We start from the raw sequence: 19,113 nt of genomic DNA, 5'->3' as shown, positions 1-19,113 counted from the left end.
ATTGGAAGTTTACATACACTTACAGTGGGGCAAAAAAAGTATTTAGTCAGCCACCAATTGTGCAAGTTCTCCCACTTAAAAAGATGAGAGAGGCCTGTAATTTTCATCATAGGTACACTTCAACTATGACAGACAAAATGAGAAAAAAAAATCCAGAAAATCACATTGTAGGATTTTTAATGAATGTATTTGCAAATTATGGTGGAAAATAAGTATTTGGTCAATAACAAAAGTTTATCTCAATACTTTGTTATATACCCTTTGTTGGCAATGACAGAGGTCAAACGTTTTCTGTAAGTCTTCACAAGGTTTTCACACACTGTTGCTGGTATTTTGGCCCATTCCTCCATGCAGATGTCCTCTAGAGCAGTGATATTTTGGGGCTGTTGCTGGGCAACAAGGACTTTCAACTCCCTCCAAAGATTTTCTATGGGGTTGAGATCTGGAGACTGGCTAGGCCACTCCAGGACCTTGAAATGCTTCTTACGAAGCCACTCCTTCATTGCCCGGGCGGTGTGTTTGGGATCATTGTCATGCTGAAAGACCCAGCCACGTTTCATCTTCAATTCCCTTGCTGATGGAAGGAGGTTTTCACTCAAAATCTCACGATACATGGCCCCATTCATTCTTTCCTTTACACGGATCAGTCGTCCTGGTCCCTTTGCAGAAAAACAGCCCCAAAGCATGATGTTTCCACCCCCATGCTTCACAGTAGGTATGGTGTTCTTTGGATGCAACTCAGCATTCTTTGTCCTCCAAACACAACGAGTTGAGTTTTTACCAAAAAGTTCTATTTTGGTTTCATCTGACCATATGACATTCTCCCAATCTTCTTCTGGATCATCCAAATGCTCTCTAGCAAACTTCAGACGGGCCTGGACATGTACTGGCTTAAGCAGGGGGACACGTCTGGCACTGCAGGATTTGAGTCCCTGGCGGCGTAGTGTGTTACTGATGGTAGGCTTTGTTACTTTGGTCCCAGCTCTCTGCAGGTAATTCACTAGGTCCCCCCGTGTGGTTCTGGGATTTTTGTTCACCGTTCTTGTGATCATTTTGACCCCACGGGGTGAGATCTTGCGTGGAGCCCCAGATCGAGGGAGATTATCAGTGGTCTTGTATGTTTACATTTCCTAATAATTGCTCCCACAGTTGATTTCTTCAAACCAAGCTGCTTACCTATTGCAGATTCAGTCTTCCCAGCCTGGTGCAGGTCTACAATTTTGTTTCTGGTGTCCTTTGACAGCTCTTTGGTCTTGGCCATAGTGGAGTTTGGAGTGTGACTGTTTGAGGTTGTGGACAGGTGTCTTTTATACTGATAACAAGTTCAAACAGGTGCCATTAATACAGGTAACGAGTGGAGGACAGAGGAGCCTCTTAAAGAAGAAGTTACAGGTCTGTGAGAGCCAGAAATCTTGCTTGTTTGTAGGTGACCAAATACTTATTTTCCACCATAATTTGCAAATAAATTCATTAAAAATCCTACAACGTGATTGTCTGGATTTTTTTTTCTCATTTTGTCTGTCATAGTTGAAGTGTACCTATGATGAAAATTACAGGCCTCTCTCATCTTTTTAAGTGGGAGAACTTGCACAATTGGTGGCTGACTTTTTTGCCCCACTGTATGTTGGAGTCATTAAAACTCATTGTTAAACCACTCCACAAATTTCTTGTTAACAAACTATAGTTTTGGCAAGTAGGTTAGGACATCTACATCAAGTATAAACACCATGGGACCACACAGCCGTCATACCGCTCAGGAAGGAGACGCGTTCTGTCTCCTAGAGATGAATGTACTTTGGTGCAAAAAGTGCAAATCAATCCCAGAACAACAGCAAGGGACCGTGTGAAGATGCTGGAGGAAACAGGTACAAAAGTATCTATATCTACAGTAAAACGAGTACTATATCAACATAACCTGAAAGGCCGCTCAGCAAGGAAGAAGCCACTACTCCAAAACCGCCATAAAAAAGCCAGACTACGGTTTGTAACTGCACACGGGGAAAAAGATCGTCCTCTGGTCTGATGAAACAAAAATACAACTGTTTGGCCATAATGACCATCATTATGTTTGGAGGAAAGAGGGGGAGGCTTGCAAGCCGAAGAACACCATCCCAACCATGAAGCACGGGGGTGGCAGCATCATGTTGTGGGGGTGCTTTGCTGCAGGAGGGACTGGTGCACTTCACAAAATAGATGGCATCATGAGGCAGGAAAATTATGTGGATATATTGAAGCAACATCTCAAGACACCAGTCAGGAAGTTAAAGCTTGGTCGCAAATGGGTCTTTCTTCCAAACGGACAATGACCCCAAGCATACTTCCAAAGTAGTGGCAAAATGGCTTAAGGACAACAAATTCAAGGTATTGGAGTTGCCATCATAAAGCCCTGACCTCAATCCCATAGACAATTTGTAGGCAGAACTGAAAAAGCGTGTGCGTGCAAGGAGGCCTACAAACCTGACTCAGTTACACCAGCTCTGTCAGGAGGAATGGGCCAAAATTCACCCAACTTATTGTGGGAAGCTTGTGGAAGGCTAACAGAAACGTTTGACCCAAGTTAAACAATTTAAAGGCAATGCTACCAAATACTAATTGAGTGTATGTAAACTTCTGCCCCACTGGGAACATGATGAAAGAAAGAAAAGTTTAAATAAATCATTATCTCCACTATTATTCTGACATTTCACATTCTTAAAATAAAGTGGTGATCCTAACTGACCTAAGAGGGAATTTTTAGTAGGATTAAATGTCAGGAATTGTGAAAAACTGAGTTTAAATGTTTTTGGCTAAAGTGTATGTAAACTTCCGACTTCAACTGTATATGACTGCCATAGCCAGAGGGACATCCCATGACTATTAGTTCCCTGAAGTATTGACATTGTATCTAACTTACAAATAATATATTGGGGAACCATCCCCCATGTACATTTTATTGTTTATTTAATAATCACTGTTTTTTATTATTATTTTTTATTTTATGTTTGGCCCGAAGACAGCAGTAGTTTTTTACCTGTATACATGATTACATGTACTATTATTATTATTACTACTACTGAAATTAACTTCTCTAGGGTAGGGGGCAGCATTTTCACATTTGGATGAAAAGCATACCCAAATTAAACTGCCAGCTACTCATCCCCAGAAAATAAGATATGCATATTATTAGTAGATTTGGATAGAAAACACTCTGAAGTTTATAAAACTGTTTGAATCATGTCTGTGAGTATAACAGAACTTATTTAGCAGGTGAAACCCAGAGGACAAACCATTCAGATGTTTTTTTTTTGAGGTCACTCTCTTTTCAATGAGGTTTAATTGGAAACCAGATTTCTAAGCGACTTGCTTACAGTTCCTACGGCTTCCACTGGATGTTAACAGTCTAGAGAAATTGGTTGAGGTTATTCCTTTGTGTAATGAAGAAATACGGCCATCTTGAAGTCGAGTCACTCTAGGTATCCTGTGAGATAGAAGCGCATGACCAGAAGGAAATGCTACGGTTGGTTTTAATCCTGTATTGAACACAGATCATCCCGTCTTCAATTTTATCGATTATTAACGTTAAAAAAGTTGTATTACAAAAGTAGTTTGACATTTTTTGGCAAAGTTTACAGGTAACCTTTGAGATATTTTGTCGTCACGTTTGAGCAAGTTGGAACCTGTGTTTTTCTGGATCAAACGCGCCAAATAAATGGACATTTTGGATATATATCGACGGAATTAATCGAACAAAAGGACCATTTGTGATGTTTATGGGACATATTGGAGTGCCAACAGCAGAAGCTCGTCAAAGGTAAGGCATGAATTATATTTTTATTTCTGCGTTTTGTGTCGTGCCTGCAGGGTTGGAATATGCTTATCTCTCTTGGTTTACAATGGTGCTATCCTCAGAAAATAGCATCGTATGCTTTCGCCGAAAAGCCTATTTGAATTCTGACATGTTGGCTGGATTCAGAACCAGTGTAGCTTTAATTTGGTATCTTTCATGTGTGATTTAATGAAAGTTTGATTTTATAGTAATTTTCATAGTAATTAATTTGAATATGGCGCTCTGCATTTTCTCTGGCTTTTGGCCAAGTGAGACAGTAGCGTCCCGCCTAAACTCAGATTTCTGGATATAAATATGAACTTTACCGAACAAAACATACATGTATTGTGTAACATGAAGTCCTATGAGTGTCATCTGATGAAGATCATCAAAGGTTAGTGATTAATTTTATCTCTATTTCTGCTTTTTGTTAATGCTTTCTTTGGCTGGAAAAATGGCTGTCTTTTTCTGTGACTTGGCTCATACCTAACATAATCGTTTGGTGTGCTTTCGTCGTAAAACCTTTTTGAAATCGGACACTTTGGCTGGATTTACAACAAGTGTAGCTTTAAAATGGTGTAAAATACTTGTATGTTTGAGGAATTGAAATTATGGGATTTCTGTTGTTTTGAATTTGGCGCCCTGCAGTTTCACTGGCTGTTGACGAGGTGGGACGCTACCGTCCCACATACCCTAGAGAAGTTAACTGTGTTTCATTAATCTTATTTACTGAAATGCTGCACCACTATACTGGCAATATCTACAAATTGTATTTCATGCCAATGAAGCAATCGGAATTTGAGAGCAGGGAGCGAGAGAGGTGGAGAGCGAAGAGAGAATGAAGAGAGAGCGAAGAGAGAACAGAGAGAGAGCGAGAGAGAGAACGAGGAGAGAGCGAGAGAGAGAGAGCACGAAGAGAGAGCGAGAGAGAGAACGAAGAGAGAGCGAGAGAGAGAGCACGAGGAGAGAGCGAGAGAGAGAGCACGAAGAGAGAGCGAGAGAGAGAGCACGAGGAGAGAGCGAGAGAGAGAGCACGAAGAGAGAGCGAGAGAGAGAACGAAGAGAGAGCGAGAGAGAGAGCACGAAGAGAGAGCGAGAGAGAGAGAGCAACCTTGGGAAAATCCTCTGCATTAACAGCAGACATCTCCTCAGTGAAAACAACATACTGTGCAAATGTCAAATTGGCTTTTTACCAAATTACAGTACGACAGACCATGTTTTCACCCTGCACACCCTAAATGACAAATAAAACAAACAAAAACCAAAACAAAGGCAAAGTCTTCTCATGCTTTGTTGATTTCAAAAAAGCTTTTAACTCAATTTGGCATGAGGGTCTGCTATACAAATTTATGGAAAGTGGTGTTGGGGGAAAAACATTCGACATTATAAAATCCATGTACACAAACAAGTGTGCGGTTAAAATTGGCAAAAAAAACACACATTTCTTTTCACAGGGCCGTGGGGTGAGACAGGCATGCAGCTTAAGCCCCACGATCTGAGATACAAGGCAAGGGCCTTCTATGCCATGAAAAGGAACATCAAATTCTGGCAAAAAATACTTAAATCAGTTATAGAATCCATTGCCCTTTATGGTTGTGTGGTCTGGGGTCCGATCACCAACCAAGAATTCACAAAATGGGACAAACACCATATTGAGACTCTGCATGCAGAATTATGCAAAAATATCCGTGTACAACTTAAAACACCAAATCATGCATGCAGAGCCAAATTAGGCCAATTATCAAAATCTAGAAAAGAGCCATTAAAAACAAACCCAATTTCGATAAACTCCCATAACTATTGGGTGAAATACCACAGTGTGCCATCACAGCAGCAAGATGTGTGACCTGTTGCCACAAGGAAAGGGCAACCAGTGAAGAACAAACCGATTGTAAATACAACCCATGTCTATGTTAATTTATCTTCCCTTTTGTACTTTAACTACTTGCACATAATATGACATTTGAAATGCCTTCATTATTTTGGAACTTTTGTGAATGTAATGTTACCTGTTCATTTTTATTGTTTATTTAACTTTAGTTAATTATCTACTTCACTTGCTTCGGTAATGTTAACATATGTTTCTATGGCCAATAAAGTCCTTTAATTGAGTGAGTGAGTGAGTGTGTGAGTGAGTGAGTGAGTGAGTGAGTGAGTGAGTGAGTGAGTGAGTGAGTGAGTGAGTGAGTGAGTGAGTGAGTGAGTGAGTGAGTGAGTGAGTGAGTGAGTGAGTGAGTGAGTGAGTGAGTGAGTGAGTGAGTGAGTGAGTGAGTGACAGACAGACAGACAGACAGACAGACAGACAGACAGACAGACAGACAGACAGACAGACAGACAGACAGACAGACAGACAGACAGACAGACAGAGACAGATGGAGACACAGACAGACAGCAGAGACACACAGACAGACAGACGGAGACAGCAGAGACACACAGACAGACAGATGGAGACAGACAGACAGACAGACAGATGGAGACAGACAGACAGATGGAGACAGACAGACAGACAGACAGACAGACAGACAGACAGACAGACAGACAGACAGACAGACAGACAGACAGACAGACAGACAGACAGACAGACAGAAGGAGACACAGACAGATGGAGACACAGACAGATGGAGACACAGACAGATGGAGACAACAGACAGATGGAGACACAGACAGACAGATGGAGACACAGGCAGACAGCAGGAGACACACAGACCACAGGCAGACAGCAGGAGACACACAGACAGACAGACGGAGAGACACAGACAGACAGATGGAGAGACAGACAGACAACAGAGACACCCAGACGGAGAGACACAAACAGACAGATGGAGACACAGACAGACAGATGGAGACACAGACAGACAGATGGAGACACAGACAGACAGCAGAGACACACAGACAGACAGCAGAGACACACAGACAGACGGAGAGACACACACACAGACAGACAGAGAGAGAGGTGGGCTGTGAAATGCTTAAAACACAGTACTGCAGGATGCCTTATTAAAACTATTCAACCTGGTTTTGGAGAGTGGCTGCTTCCCTGATATTTAGAACCAGGGGCTCATAACACCCAATATATATATATATATATATATATATATATATATATATATATATATATATATATATATATATATATATATATATATATTTATTTATAAAAGGTGACAAATTAGACCCTAATAACTATAGGGGAATATGTGTCACCAGTAACATGGGAAACTGCTCTGCCGTATTCTCAATGACCAAATAGAGACCTTTTCACACAAACAAATTGGCTTTTTACCCAAACACAGAACAACAGACCACATTACACACCCTAATAAACCAGCATGTTCAACAGAAAAGCAAAGGGAAAGTATTTGAATGTTTTCTTGATTTAAGAATGCTTTTGATTCCTTATGGCATGATGGATTATACTACAAAACCCTCTAAAGTGGCATTGGGGGTAAAGTATACGACATCATAAAATCGATTTACTCAAACACCACATGTAGTATTAAACTGAAAAATAACATAGTTTTTTTGCACAAGGGCAATGGTTGACACAAGGGTGCAGTTTACAACGTAAAACACCAAATAATGCATGCAGAGCCGAATTAGGCCGATACCCACTAATTATCAAAATCTAGAAAAGAGCCATTAAAAACAAACCCAATTTCGATAAACTCCCATAACTATTGGGTGAAATACCACAGTGTGCCATCACAGCAGCAAGATGTGTGACCTGTTGCCACAAGAAAAGGACAACAAGTGAAGAACAAACCCATTGTAAATACAACCCATGTCTATGTTAATTTATCTTCCCTTTTGTACTTTAACTATTTGCACATAATATGACATTTGAAATGTCTTCATTATTTTGGAACTTTTGGGAGTGTAATGTTTACTGTTTATTTCACTTTTGTTTATTATCTACTTCACTTGCTTCGGCAATGTTAACATATGTTTCTCTTGCCAATAAAGCCCTTAAATTGAATGAGACAGAGAGACATACAGACGGAGAGAGACAGACGGAGAGAGACAGATGGAGAAAGAGAGAGATAGAGACAGAGAGAGAGAGTGTGTGTGTGAGAGAGAGAGAGAGAGAGACAGACGGAGAGAGAGAGTGTGTGAGAGAAAGAGAGAGAGAGAGAAAGAGACAGACGGCGAGAGAGAGTGTGTGAGAGAGAGAGACAGACGGAGAGAGAGTGTGTGTGAGAGAGAGAGAGCGAGAGAGAGAGAGATTTCCAAACAATTTCCAGACTTCCATAACAAAGGCATCTATTGAGTGAAATACCACAGTGTGCCATCACAGCAACAAGATGTGTGACCTGTTGCCACAAGAAAAGGGCAACCAGTGAAGAACAAACACCCTTGTAAATACAACCCATATTTATGTTTATTTATTTTCAATTTTGTACTTTAACCATTTGTACATCGTTACAACACGACATAATGACATTGACATTTGAAAAGTCTTTTTTTTTATTGTTTATTACCTATTTCACTTGCTTTGGCAAAGTAAACATATGTTTCCCATGCCAATAAAGCCCATTGAATTGAGAGAGAGAGAAAGAAAGAGAGAAAGAGGGAGACAGAGAGAGAAAGAGGGTGGAAGAGAGCAAGAGAGAGAAAATGAGGAGGAGAGGTACAGTATTCAGAGCAAGCTTTCAGCTGTATGTACTGTATACTGTATAGAAAAATACACTGTAGGTATACTGTATAGATAAATACACTGTAGGTATACTGTATACTGTACAGATAAATACACTGTAGGTATACTGTATACTGTATAGAAAAATACACTGTATGTATACTGTATACTGTACAGATAACTACACTGTAGGTATACTGTATACTGTATAGAAAAATACACTGTATGTATACTGTATAGATAAATACACTGTAGGTATACTGTATAGATAAATACACTGTAGGTATACTGTATAGATAAATACACTGTAGGTACACTGTATAGATAAATACACTGTAGGTATACTGTATAGATAAATACACTGTAGGTATACTGTATAGATAAATACACTGTAGGTATACTGTATAGATAAATACACTGTAGGTATACTGTATACCGTATAGATAAATACACTGTAGGTATACTGTATACCGTATAGATAAATACAGTGTAGGTATACTGTATACCGTATAGATATACACTGTAGGTATACTGTATACCGTATAGATAAATACACTGTAGGTATACTGTATAGATAAATACACTGTAGGTATACTGTATACCGTATAGATAAATACACTGTAGGTATACTGTATACCGTATAGATAAATACACTGTAGGTATACTGTATACTGTACAGATAAATACACTGTAGGTATACTGTATACTGTATAGATAAATACACTGTAGGTATACGGTAGACTGTATAGATAAATACACTGTAGGTATACTGTATACTGTATAGATAAATACACTGTAGGTATACTGTATACTGTATAGATAAATACACTGTAGGTATACTGTATAGGTAAATACACTGTAGGTATACTGTATACCGTATAGATAAATACACTGTAGGTATACTGTATACCGTATAGATAAATACACTGTAGGTATACTGTATACCGTATAGATAAATACACTGTAGGTATACTGTATACCGTATAGATAAATACACTGTAGGTATACTGTATAGATAAATACACTGTAGGTATACTGTATACCGTATAGATAAATACACTGTAGGTATACTGTATACCGTATAGATAAATACACTGTAGGTATACTGTATAGATAAATACACTGTAGGTATACTGTATAGATAAATACACTGTAGGTACACTGTATAGATAAATACACTGTAGGTATACTGTATAGATAAATACACTGTAGGTATACTGTATACCGTATAGATAAATACACTGTAGGTATACTGTATACCGTATAGATAAATACACTGTAGGTATACTGTATAGATAAATACACTGTAGGTATACTGTATAGATAAATACACTGTAGGTACACTGTATAGATAAATACACTGTAGGTATACTGTATAGATAAATACACTGTAGGTATACTGTATACCGTATAGATAAATACACTGTAGGTATACTGTATACCGTATAGATAAATACACTGTAGGTATACTGCATACTGTATAGATAAATACACTGTAGGTATACTGTATACTGTATGGATAAATACACTGTAGTTATACTGTATACCATATAGATAAATACACTAAGTATACTGTATAGATAAATACACTGTAGGTATACTGTATACCGTATAGATAAATACACTGTAGGTATACTGTATACCGTATAGATAAATACACTGTAGGTATACTGTATACTGTACAGATAAATACACTGTAGGTATACTGTATACTGTATAGATAAATACACTGTAGGTATACGGTATACTGTATAGATAAATACACTGTAGGTATACTGTATACTGTATAGATAAATACACTGTAGGTATACTGTATAGATAAATACACTGTAGGTATATTGTATAGATAAATACACTGTAGGTATACTGTATACCGTATAGATAAATACACTGTAGGTATACTGTATACTGTATAGATAAATACACTGTAGGTATACTGTATACTGTATAGATAAATACACTGTATGTATACTGTATAGATAAATACACTGTAGGTATACTGTATAGATAAATACACTGTAGGTATACTGTATAGATGTAACGGTTGTTCTCCTCCTCTTCGTCCGAAGAGGAGGAGTAGGGATTGGACCAAAGCGCAGCGTTGTGATATGACATAATGATATTTATTAAAGTAAAGACGAAACACGAAAATACTTCAACAAACTACAAAACAAATAAACGATGTAGACAGACCTGAACTAGAGAACTTACATATACACGAAGAACGCATGAACAGGTACAGACTACACAAAACGAACGAACAAACGAAACAGTCCCGTGTGGTGCACAGACACAAACACGGAAGACAACCACCCACAAACAAACAGTGTGAACAACCTACCTTAATATGGTTCTCAATCAGAGGAAACGTAAAACACCTGTCCCTGATTGAGAACCATATCAGGCTAAATGACAATGAACCTAAACATAGAAACACATAACATAGAATGCCCACCCCAACTCACGCCCTGACCAACTAAACACATACAAAAACAAGAGAAAACAGGTCAGGAACGTGACAATAGATAAATACACTGTAGGTATACTGCATAGATAAATACACTGTAGGTATACTGCATAGATAAATACACTGTAGGTATACTGTATAGATAAATACACTGTAGGTATACTGTATGTTCTTGTTTCTGGGGATGATGAGAAACAGAACATTTAGGAAGGACTAGGGATAACAAGGTGAGAAAGACATAAGTGTGATTGTTAGGCGTATGGGGAACACCGAGGTGAAGGAAGAGGAGGAAGAGGAAGATGTTTCAGGTTTAGATGTAGGTGGAAGAAACTTGGGGGGGGGTCAAATAAAATCACCAAATTCGACCCAGTTGGAGAACCCTGGACTAGATGATGAACATACAGTATAGTGAATCACTTACCATGGTGTATGATGCCGTTCTCCAGTAGAGCCTGTCCCAGATGAACCCCCTCCTCTGGGTTATCAGTCTCCCCAATGTCCACCAGCCAGCTCACAAACTCACTGGGGGGACAGGAAATAACACAACACCGTTAATAACACAACACTAATGTCCACCAGCCAGCTCATTATCTCACTGGGGGGACAGGAAATAACACATTGTCTATCATAAACTCACCAGGGACACACAAAAACAATTCAAAACCGTCAAACAATGGTCACTGTGGAGACTTAAAACATACAACACCAAAACACTAATTAGGAAGACGTAAATCTAAAACACTGCTCATCAGCCGACCCAGGACACAAACTCACTGGGGACACACAAAACGACCATCATTCCATAGAAATGACAGGGACATGTTGGAAGATGAACGGTTATGAAAGCACCAGTCCAGCGAATGTAGCTTAATTGAGGGAGTAGCCAATGGTCCAATGGACGTCCCCACGGCAGTGAACGTGGAGAAGGAGCAGAATGCCTCAGATAAATAACAGGGTCCCAGAGAGTGTTTTCAACACCAAAACAAACACCTTCTCAAAAGATAACGTTTCTCCAAATGTTCCCCTAAATAGACGTGACTATGGCAATGTCCCTAAGTACACCCTTTTCCCTAAATAGTAGTGATGGGGGGGGGGGGGGGGTGGATAGTTACATATCGCAATATTATTTTGGGATGATATTATATTGATATTTGAATACTAGTATCGATTTGTAAAAAAAAATATTATACTAATATACAGTAGTTAGCATTAGCTAGCGCTCACTAGCATAGGGCTCTGGTCAAAAGTAGTGCACTATATAGGGAATCGCATGCCATTTGGCCCACAGTCTTACTGCTGACTAGATTCTTATTTATTTTGTGGGGTCTTTTCTGTTTGTTAAATCTCCCGGGGAGGGTTTAGTTCATCTCTTTGTCTTGTCCAACTGTGCTCTTATTTGTTTTTGACAAACACATGACACCCATCAAATCTGTGAGTGTCTGGTGGCTTTCTGAGTAGAGTTGGTAAAAACAGAGATCATTTTGATGTTGATCATTTCAGACAAGGGAGGAAACAAACAGCAAGAGTAGAAATAAACACCGTACCAATCGAATTCTTTGTGGCCTAAACAAGCTAAATAGGATACTTCTGTATAATTCTGTAATCCTGCGGGAGAGACAGAGAGAAGGAGAGTAGAAAGAAAAAGAAAAAGATGGACAGAGAGAAAGAGGGAGACGGAGAGAAAGATAGATTAATCCTCAGCATTCCCTCCCTCAACAACTGGGAACTGGGAAAAATACGAGGTCAAATCATGACGCCGTTGATCTTCAGGTCGGAGCTCTAGACAGCAGGAGTGTGTGTGTGTGTGTGTGTGTGTGTGTGTGTGTGTGTGTGTGTGTGTGTGTGTGTGTGTGTGTGTGTGTGTGTGTGTGTGTGTGTGTGTGTGTGTGTGTGTGTGTGTGTGTGTGTGTGTGTGTGTGTGTGTGTGTGTGTGTGTGTATGTGTGTGTGTGTATGTGTGCGTGTGCGTGTACGGATGGTAGGAGTGAAGGACAGGGCAGGGCTGTCGGGGGTTGGACTGATCTCAGAGAGAAACAAATCTCCTGGTTTCTCTACTCTCCTCACGGCACACCTAGCTTCCTCCCTTTCCTTCCCTCCCCCTTTCCTCCACCTCTTACCCACATTCTCTCTTTCCCCTCGCCCTCCCTCTCCCCTTGTCCTCCCTCTCATTCCGTCTCCTATCTCCACTACCAGAGTGGACAGAGCCAGATGAGAAAACCCCCAGAATGGAGGATAGATTAGTCAAACCGTCAACCCCGTGTCACCCTGCCACAGAGAGAAAAACCCCCGGGAGTAATACAGGTCACTTACGCAATGAATGGCAGCCTGGAACAGTTTCAATCTGCTCCCTGCCTGCATCCCAAATGGCATACTATTCCCCATGGGCCCTGGTCAAAAGTAGTGTGCACTATAAAGGGAATAGGGTGCTATTTGGGACGCGAACCACAGTCCACACTAGTTGACACTGAGTGTACAAAACAACGTGCTCTTTCCGTGACATAGTCTGAGCGCAAGAAGAATCCAGGTGAAGGCTATGATCCCTTATTCATGTTGAATGGTGTATGGTAGTAGGTGCCAGGCGCACCGGTTTGAATGTGTTTAAGAACTGCAACAATACTGGGTTTTTCACGCTCAACAGTTTCCCGTGTGTATCAAGAATGGTCGACCACACAGAGGACATCCAGCCAACTTGACACAACTGTGGGAGGCATTGGAGTCAACATGGGCCAGCATCCCTGTGGAACGCTTTCGACACCTTGTGGAAAGGAAAGGGCACGGGGATAGCTTGTCACTTACAAAACTGAACGCATTCAACCAAAATGTCTCTTCCACATTTAACCCAACCCCTCTGAAACAGAGTCCATGCCCAACAAATTGAGGCTGTTCAGAGGGCAAAAGGGAGTGCAACTCACTATTAGGAAGGTGTTCCTAATGTTTTGTACACTCCGTGTATACGTAGGCTTGATTTCAATGCATACCTACTTGTCTCAAGGCGTATAGTACTATTGGTAAGCGGCACTAAGCAGGTTTATATTCAATACAGGAAGCAATAAACCTCAAGCTAAATATTTGTACTGAGCTTGTTTGTATTCTGTAAGTCTTGGCATGTTTACAAAAGACACAAAATAAACAATAACCTTACTGTAACAATACATTAGCAACACATTGCTCCAAAAACGTAAACCTGACATCACAAAAGAGGATTGGTTTACTAGTGAGCCCCATCTCTGTCTGTGCGTGTGTGTTCATGCGTGTGTGTGTTACACATCTACAATGGCATGACAGCTGCCTGAAGATGACCACCACAAGTGGTTTCTGTTGGATATTATCTGATCCCAGACCACAATTAAACCCCAGCAATTAGAGAGGAGTTCACAACTTGTAAATAAACTGACACGCCTCAGCGAGACAGAGAGACTGAGAAAGAAAGAGACTCAGAACATCCGGGGGGGGGGTTCTCTCTCACATACCTCCACACACACACAGAGCTGGGACGATAAACAGGGGACGATAAACAGAAAACGATCGACACTGACCAAACAGATTAGTAATTGTGGACATTTAGCTGATATTGTTCATTAAGATAAATAACCTATAGGGCCCTATACGATAAACAACCTATAGGGCCCTACTAGGGAGATGTGAAGTTGGAAATTAAATCAGTTTGCTAATATGGGTGATTGCTAATCGGACAATTGATCGCTACAACATTCAAAGTCGAAATAGTCGTTTTTAAAGGCTAAGGCCGGACAAAGTTGAATTACTGTTTAACGGATGTCCCGCCTTACTTTTCTCCACACCCCGGAAGAAAGAAAAGGGTGTTATTTTTGGGGCAATATAGGCAGCACTTCGTTCATAATGCACTGTCTGCAAGTTTATGCGCAAGAGAGCAAACGGCCTCAGATCAGGCGTTCAGATCATGTTCGAGCCTCAGATTGGACAGTGAAACACACGCTGGCGCAAATTCTTACTATTTATGTGTCCAGGTTCAACGTGGGACATCCAACATTATAAACAAACAGTTGGTTAAATTCATGGTTAATGCATCATTTTCAGATCTATTAGAAGCGATAAATAGACGAAACCACAATGTCATTGAACCAATTGACTGGCCTGAGATCAGGGCATTCATCAGCAAAGACGCAGTGCAAGCTGATAGTATTTTGGACAACCAAATTGAATGATGAAGTGTGTCAGCTATATGGCGATTTGCGATTCATAACTTACATTTTACCGTCATAGTAAATACGAATTTGTTCTTAACTGACATGCCTAGTTAAATAAAGGTTCAATATATATATTTTTTTTTAGTAGTAGGCCAACCAATAACACCAAGACTGAATGCGTTTGAAGTGATGATGCACCGCAGAGAACAGCTAGCATGTCCAGAAAGTATTTCGCCAGTGGCACACACTCTGTGCAGATCAGCAGCTCCACAACGATGTTAGCGACATCTCCAAGGTGGGGGCTTTTCGTGGCTGCCAGACGAGACAATCGAAGGAAGATGCAGTGAGCAAGTTACTGGGCTGGACTTCAGTCAAGCTTGCTCTATATAGACTGACGCTTCTAATTGTGCATGTTATAAACCATTTTTTTTGTATTTTGATGATGAAAGGCTATACTCTATGACTGGATGTATGTATTAATTTGGCAGACCTAACTTTGATTGACACTCTTTCTACAAGGCCTCTAATCTATGAGAGGCCTAATCATATTTGTATGAATATTTTGTTAACGCCTATAGGCTACAGAGACGCATTCAGGTAATGAACTCGTTTCTATACATCAACATCTTAATTTGATTACAATTATTTATTGTCAATCATTCTTGAATTAGATAAAAACTTTAATTAGTCCATTACGTCACAATAAATTACGAGATTGGATTGCACTTTTTTTTATCAGGAATACAGAAACTGTGACAAGTTAATCCTCCCATTGTGTTTCATTTCTAATGGTTGTAACATTGTAACATGTGCATTCTTTTTAAGCAAAATTGTGTCGGTTTTCCTTATAGAACTCTTGAAACTCACATTAGGCCTAGAACCTACACAAGCACCTAGGACAATTCCTTATCCAATTCACACATTTATTTTATATTTATTTTTTGCTCGCTCGCCTCACTTTTCTGGGGGGAAAATCCGTTATACAGTGAATCAATTTTGTCTGGCCTAAGACAAAAAAAATAACTGTTAGTGCACGTTCCTTATTTTAAAACACATTTAAATATGTCCACAGAGGTGTTCAACAAGACAAGTAGGGGCAAGTATATAGTGGGATATGTTTTCATAGGCTTAATGAGCTTTCATGGGCTTACACACAGAAGCTTGTAGCTAATTCAGAAATTCCCACCATATGGGCTTTTGAATGTCAGAGTAATCACCAATATACAGTGCATTCGGAAAGTATTCAGACCCCTTGACTTTGTCCACTTTGTTACGTTACTGCCTTATTCTAAAATGTATTAAATCGTTGTTTTTTTCTCATCAATCTAGACTCAATAACCAATTGCATGGCAAAAACACGTTTTTAGAAATGTTTGCAAATGTATAAAAAAAAACGGAAATTTCACATTTACATAAATATTCCGACTCTTTATTCAGTACTTTGTTGAAGCTCCTTTGGCAGTGATTACAACCTCGAGTCTTCTTGGGTATGACGTTACAAGCTTGGCACACCTGTATTTGGGGAGTTTCTCCCATTCTTCTCCGCAGATCCTCTCAAGCTCTGTCAGGGTGTATGAGGAGAGCCGCTGCACAGCTATTTTCAGGTCTCTCCAGAGATGTTTGATCAAGTCCGGGCTCTGGCTGGGCCACTCAAGGACATTGAGACTTGTCCCGAAGCCACTCCTGCGTTGTCTTGGCTATGTGCTTAGGGTCATTGTCCTGTTGGAAGGTGAACCTTCGCCCCAGTTTGAGGTCCTGAGCGCTCTGGAGCAGGTTTTCATCAAGGTTTTCTCTGTTCTTTGCTCTGTTCATCTTTCCCTCAATCCTGACTAGTCTCCCAGTCCCTGCCGCTGAAAAACATCCCCACAGCATGATGCTGCCACCACCATGCTTTATCTTAAGGATGGTGCCAGGTTTCCTCCAGAGGTGACGCTTAGTATTCAGGACAAATAGTTCAATCTTTCATCAGACCAGAGAATCTTGTTTCTCATGGTCTGAGAGTCCTTTAGGTGTCTTTTGGCAAACTCCAAGCGGGCTGTCATGTGCCTTTTACTCAGGAGTGGCTTCTGTCTGGCCACTCTACCGTAGGGGCCTGATTGGTGGAGTGCTGCAGAGATGGTTGTCCTTCTGGAAGATTCTCCCATCTCCACAGGGTTCTTGTTCACCTCCCTAAACAAAGCCCTTCTCCCCCGATTGCTCAGTTTGGCTGGGCGGCCAGCTCTAGGAAGAGTCTTGATGGTTCCAAACTTCTTCCATTTAAGAATGATGGAGGCCACTGTGTTCTTGGGGACCTTCAATGCTGCAGAAATGTTTTGGTTCCCTTCCCAAGATCTGTGACACGACACATTCCTGTCTCGGAGCTCTATGGACAATTCCTTTGACCTCATGGCCTGGTTTTTGCTCTGACATGCACTGTCAACTGTGGGACCTTAAATAGACAGGTGTGTGCCTTTCCAAATCATGTCCAATCAATTGAATTTACCACAGATGGAGACCAATCTAGTTGTAGAAACATCTCAAGGATGATCAATGGAAACAGGATGCACCTGAGCTCAGTTTCGATTCTCATAGCAAAGAGGCTGAATACTTATGTAAATAAGGTTTCAGTTTTTATTAAATGTGATACATTTTCAAAAAACAGTTTTTGCTTTGTCATTATGGGGTATTGTTTGTAGATTGATGAGGGAAAAAATTATTTAATCAATTTTAGAATAAGGCTGTAAAGTAAAAACATTTTGAAAAGGGGAAAGGGTCAGAATAATTTCTTTCTAGCTCACAGAACCTTTTCCAGACCACTATAGAACCACTGAAGAGAATCTCTGTAGAACCGGTATTATTTACTGTATGCAGATCATAAGGCTCTGATCAAAAGTAGTGCACTATACAGGGAATATGGTGCTATTTGGGACACAGACGGTATGTCTACACACAAACCAAAGGAGAGAGAACCGGTTGTCGTTCCACACCCAAAACCCTCTGGATTATAGTTAGACAGCACTTTACACCCCATCTCAGACTACTCTGTGAGGCACTCTACTAGAGAGAGAGAGAGAGAGAGAGCGGGAGGGAGAGCAAGAGACAGAAAGAGGGAGAGAGCGAGAGAGAGAGGGGGGAGCTTAGCTGCGCTCCAGACCACACCACTCCATATCCACCATATGCTCCTAACCTGCACTAAGATCTAAGGCCCAGCATTTGATTATCTTATTAAAGTCCACTTAACCCAGCCTGGTTACTCCAGTATGGGCCTGTAGGGTCTATGCCAAGCATTGAGAGTGTGAATGTGACACCATCATTTGGAGCATGGCTGGATTGATTCTGTTCAGGCTTTAACCAGATGGAGCAAGCTGTTACTGACGGCTGTCTGATTGAAGCTCAGAGCTCAGAGTCCAAAATGGCACCCTATTCCCTATATAGTGCACTTCTTTTGACCAGCTCCGTGGACCCTGGTCAAATGTAGAGCACTATATAGGGAATATGGTATTTTAGACTCATTCGATGTCTGTTTTTCGTGCAGCATGTGACAGCAGATTGTGTTTTGTAATGTCTAGGATTGCAGTATATCACCAGAACAGGTCTATTGAATGTCTGGAAAGGGTTGAGGAAGCACAGAGCTTTGACAAAGACAGTGGTGTGGTTTATAAAGCCCTTATTAACGGTTACTTTGTATGTAGTCATGCTACTCTATGTTCAGTCCACTCACAAACTATCTGGTCGATCAATAACCTAGTCTAGAGTCACTAAATAATGTCTGGTCTGGCTAACCATGATCAAAGTTGGAAATATCCTGTCTGAACAGCCTCAGCTCCAAGCACCGTTTTCCATTATATGTTTGTAATCAATGAAATGAGACTAGATTGAACTGTTTTAGGGCATCACTTTAGTAAGGATTAAAGAGACATTGTTGACAATGTTACAGTAGAGCATCCGTGCTATAGGTGATTAAAGCTACATTGGTGAATCCTGTCTGGAAAAGGAATGGAATGAAAAAGATTGGCGGGAGAGGGCCTTTGGCTCCATCACAAATAGCATCCTATTCCCTATAT

The 19,113-nt window shown here is 40.5% G+C and overlaps 1 protein-coding gene across 1 annotated transcript in view; it reads right to left on the bottom strand.

Annotated features, from left to right (window-relative positions):
- prex2 (phosphatidylinositol-3,4,5-trisphosphate-dependent Rac exchange factor 2) overlaps positions 1-19,113 on the bottom strand; it is a 206,341-nt gene that overhangs the window by 123,270 nt on the left and 63,958 nt on the right. The window contains exon 11 of the mRNA XM_038997738.1: positions 11,327-11,427. Within this exon, the coding sequence (XP_038853666.1) occupies positions 11,327-11,427 (101 nt within the window). The remainder of the gene's footprint in view (positions 1-11,326; positions 11,428-19,113) is intronic.

The sequence above is a fragment of the Salvelinus namaycush genome, chromosome 7 (assembly GCF_016432855.1).
Source record: "Salvelinus namaycush isolate Seneca chromosome 7, SaNama_1.0, whole genome shotgun sequence".
Classification (NCBI taxonomy): Eukaryota; Metazoa; Chordata; class Actinopteri; order Salmoniformes; family Salmonidae; genus Salvelinus; species Salvelinus namaycush.
This window is presented reverse-complemented; position numbering and strand designations above follow the sequence as displayed.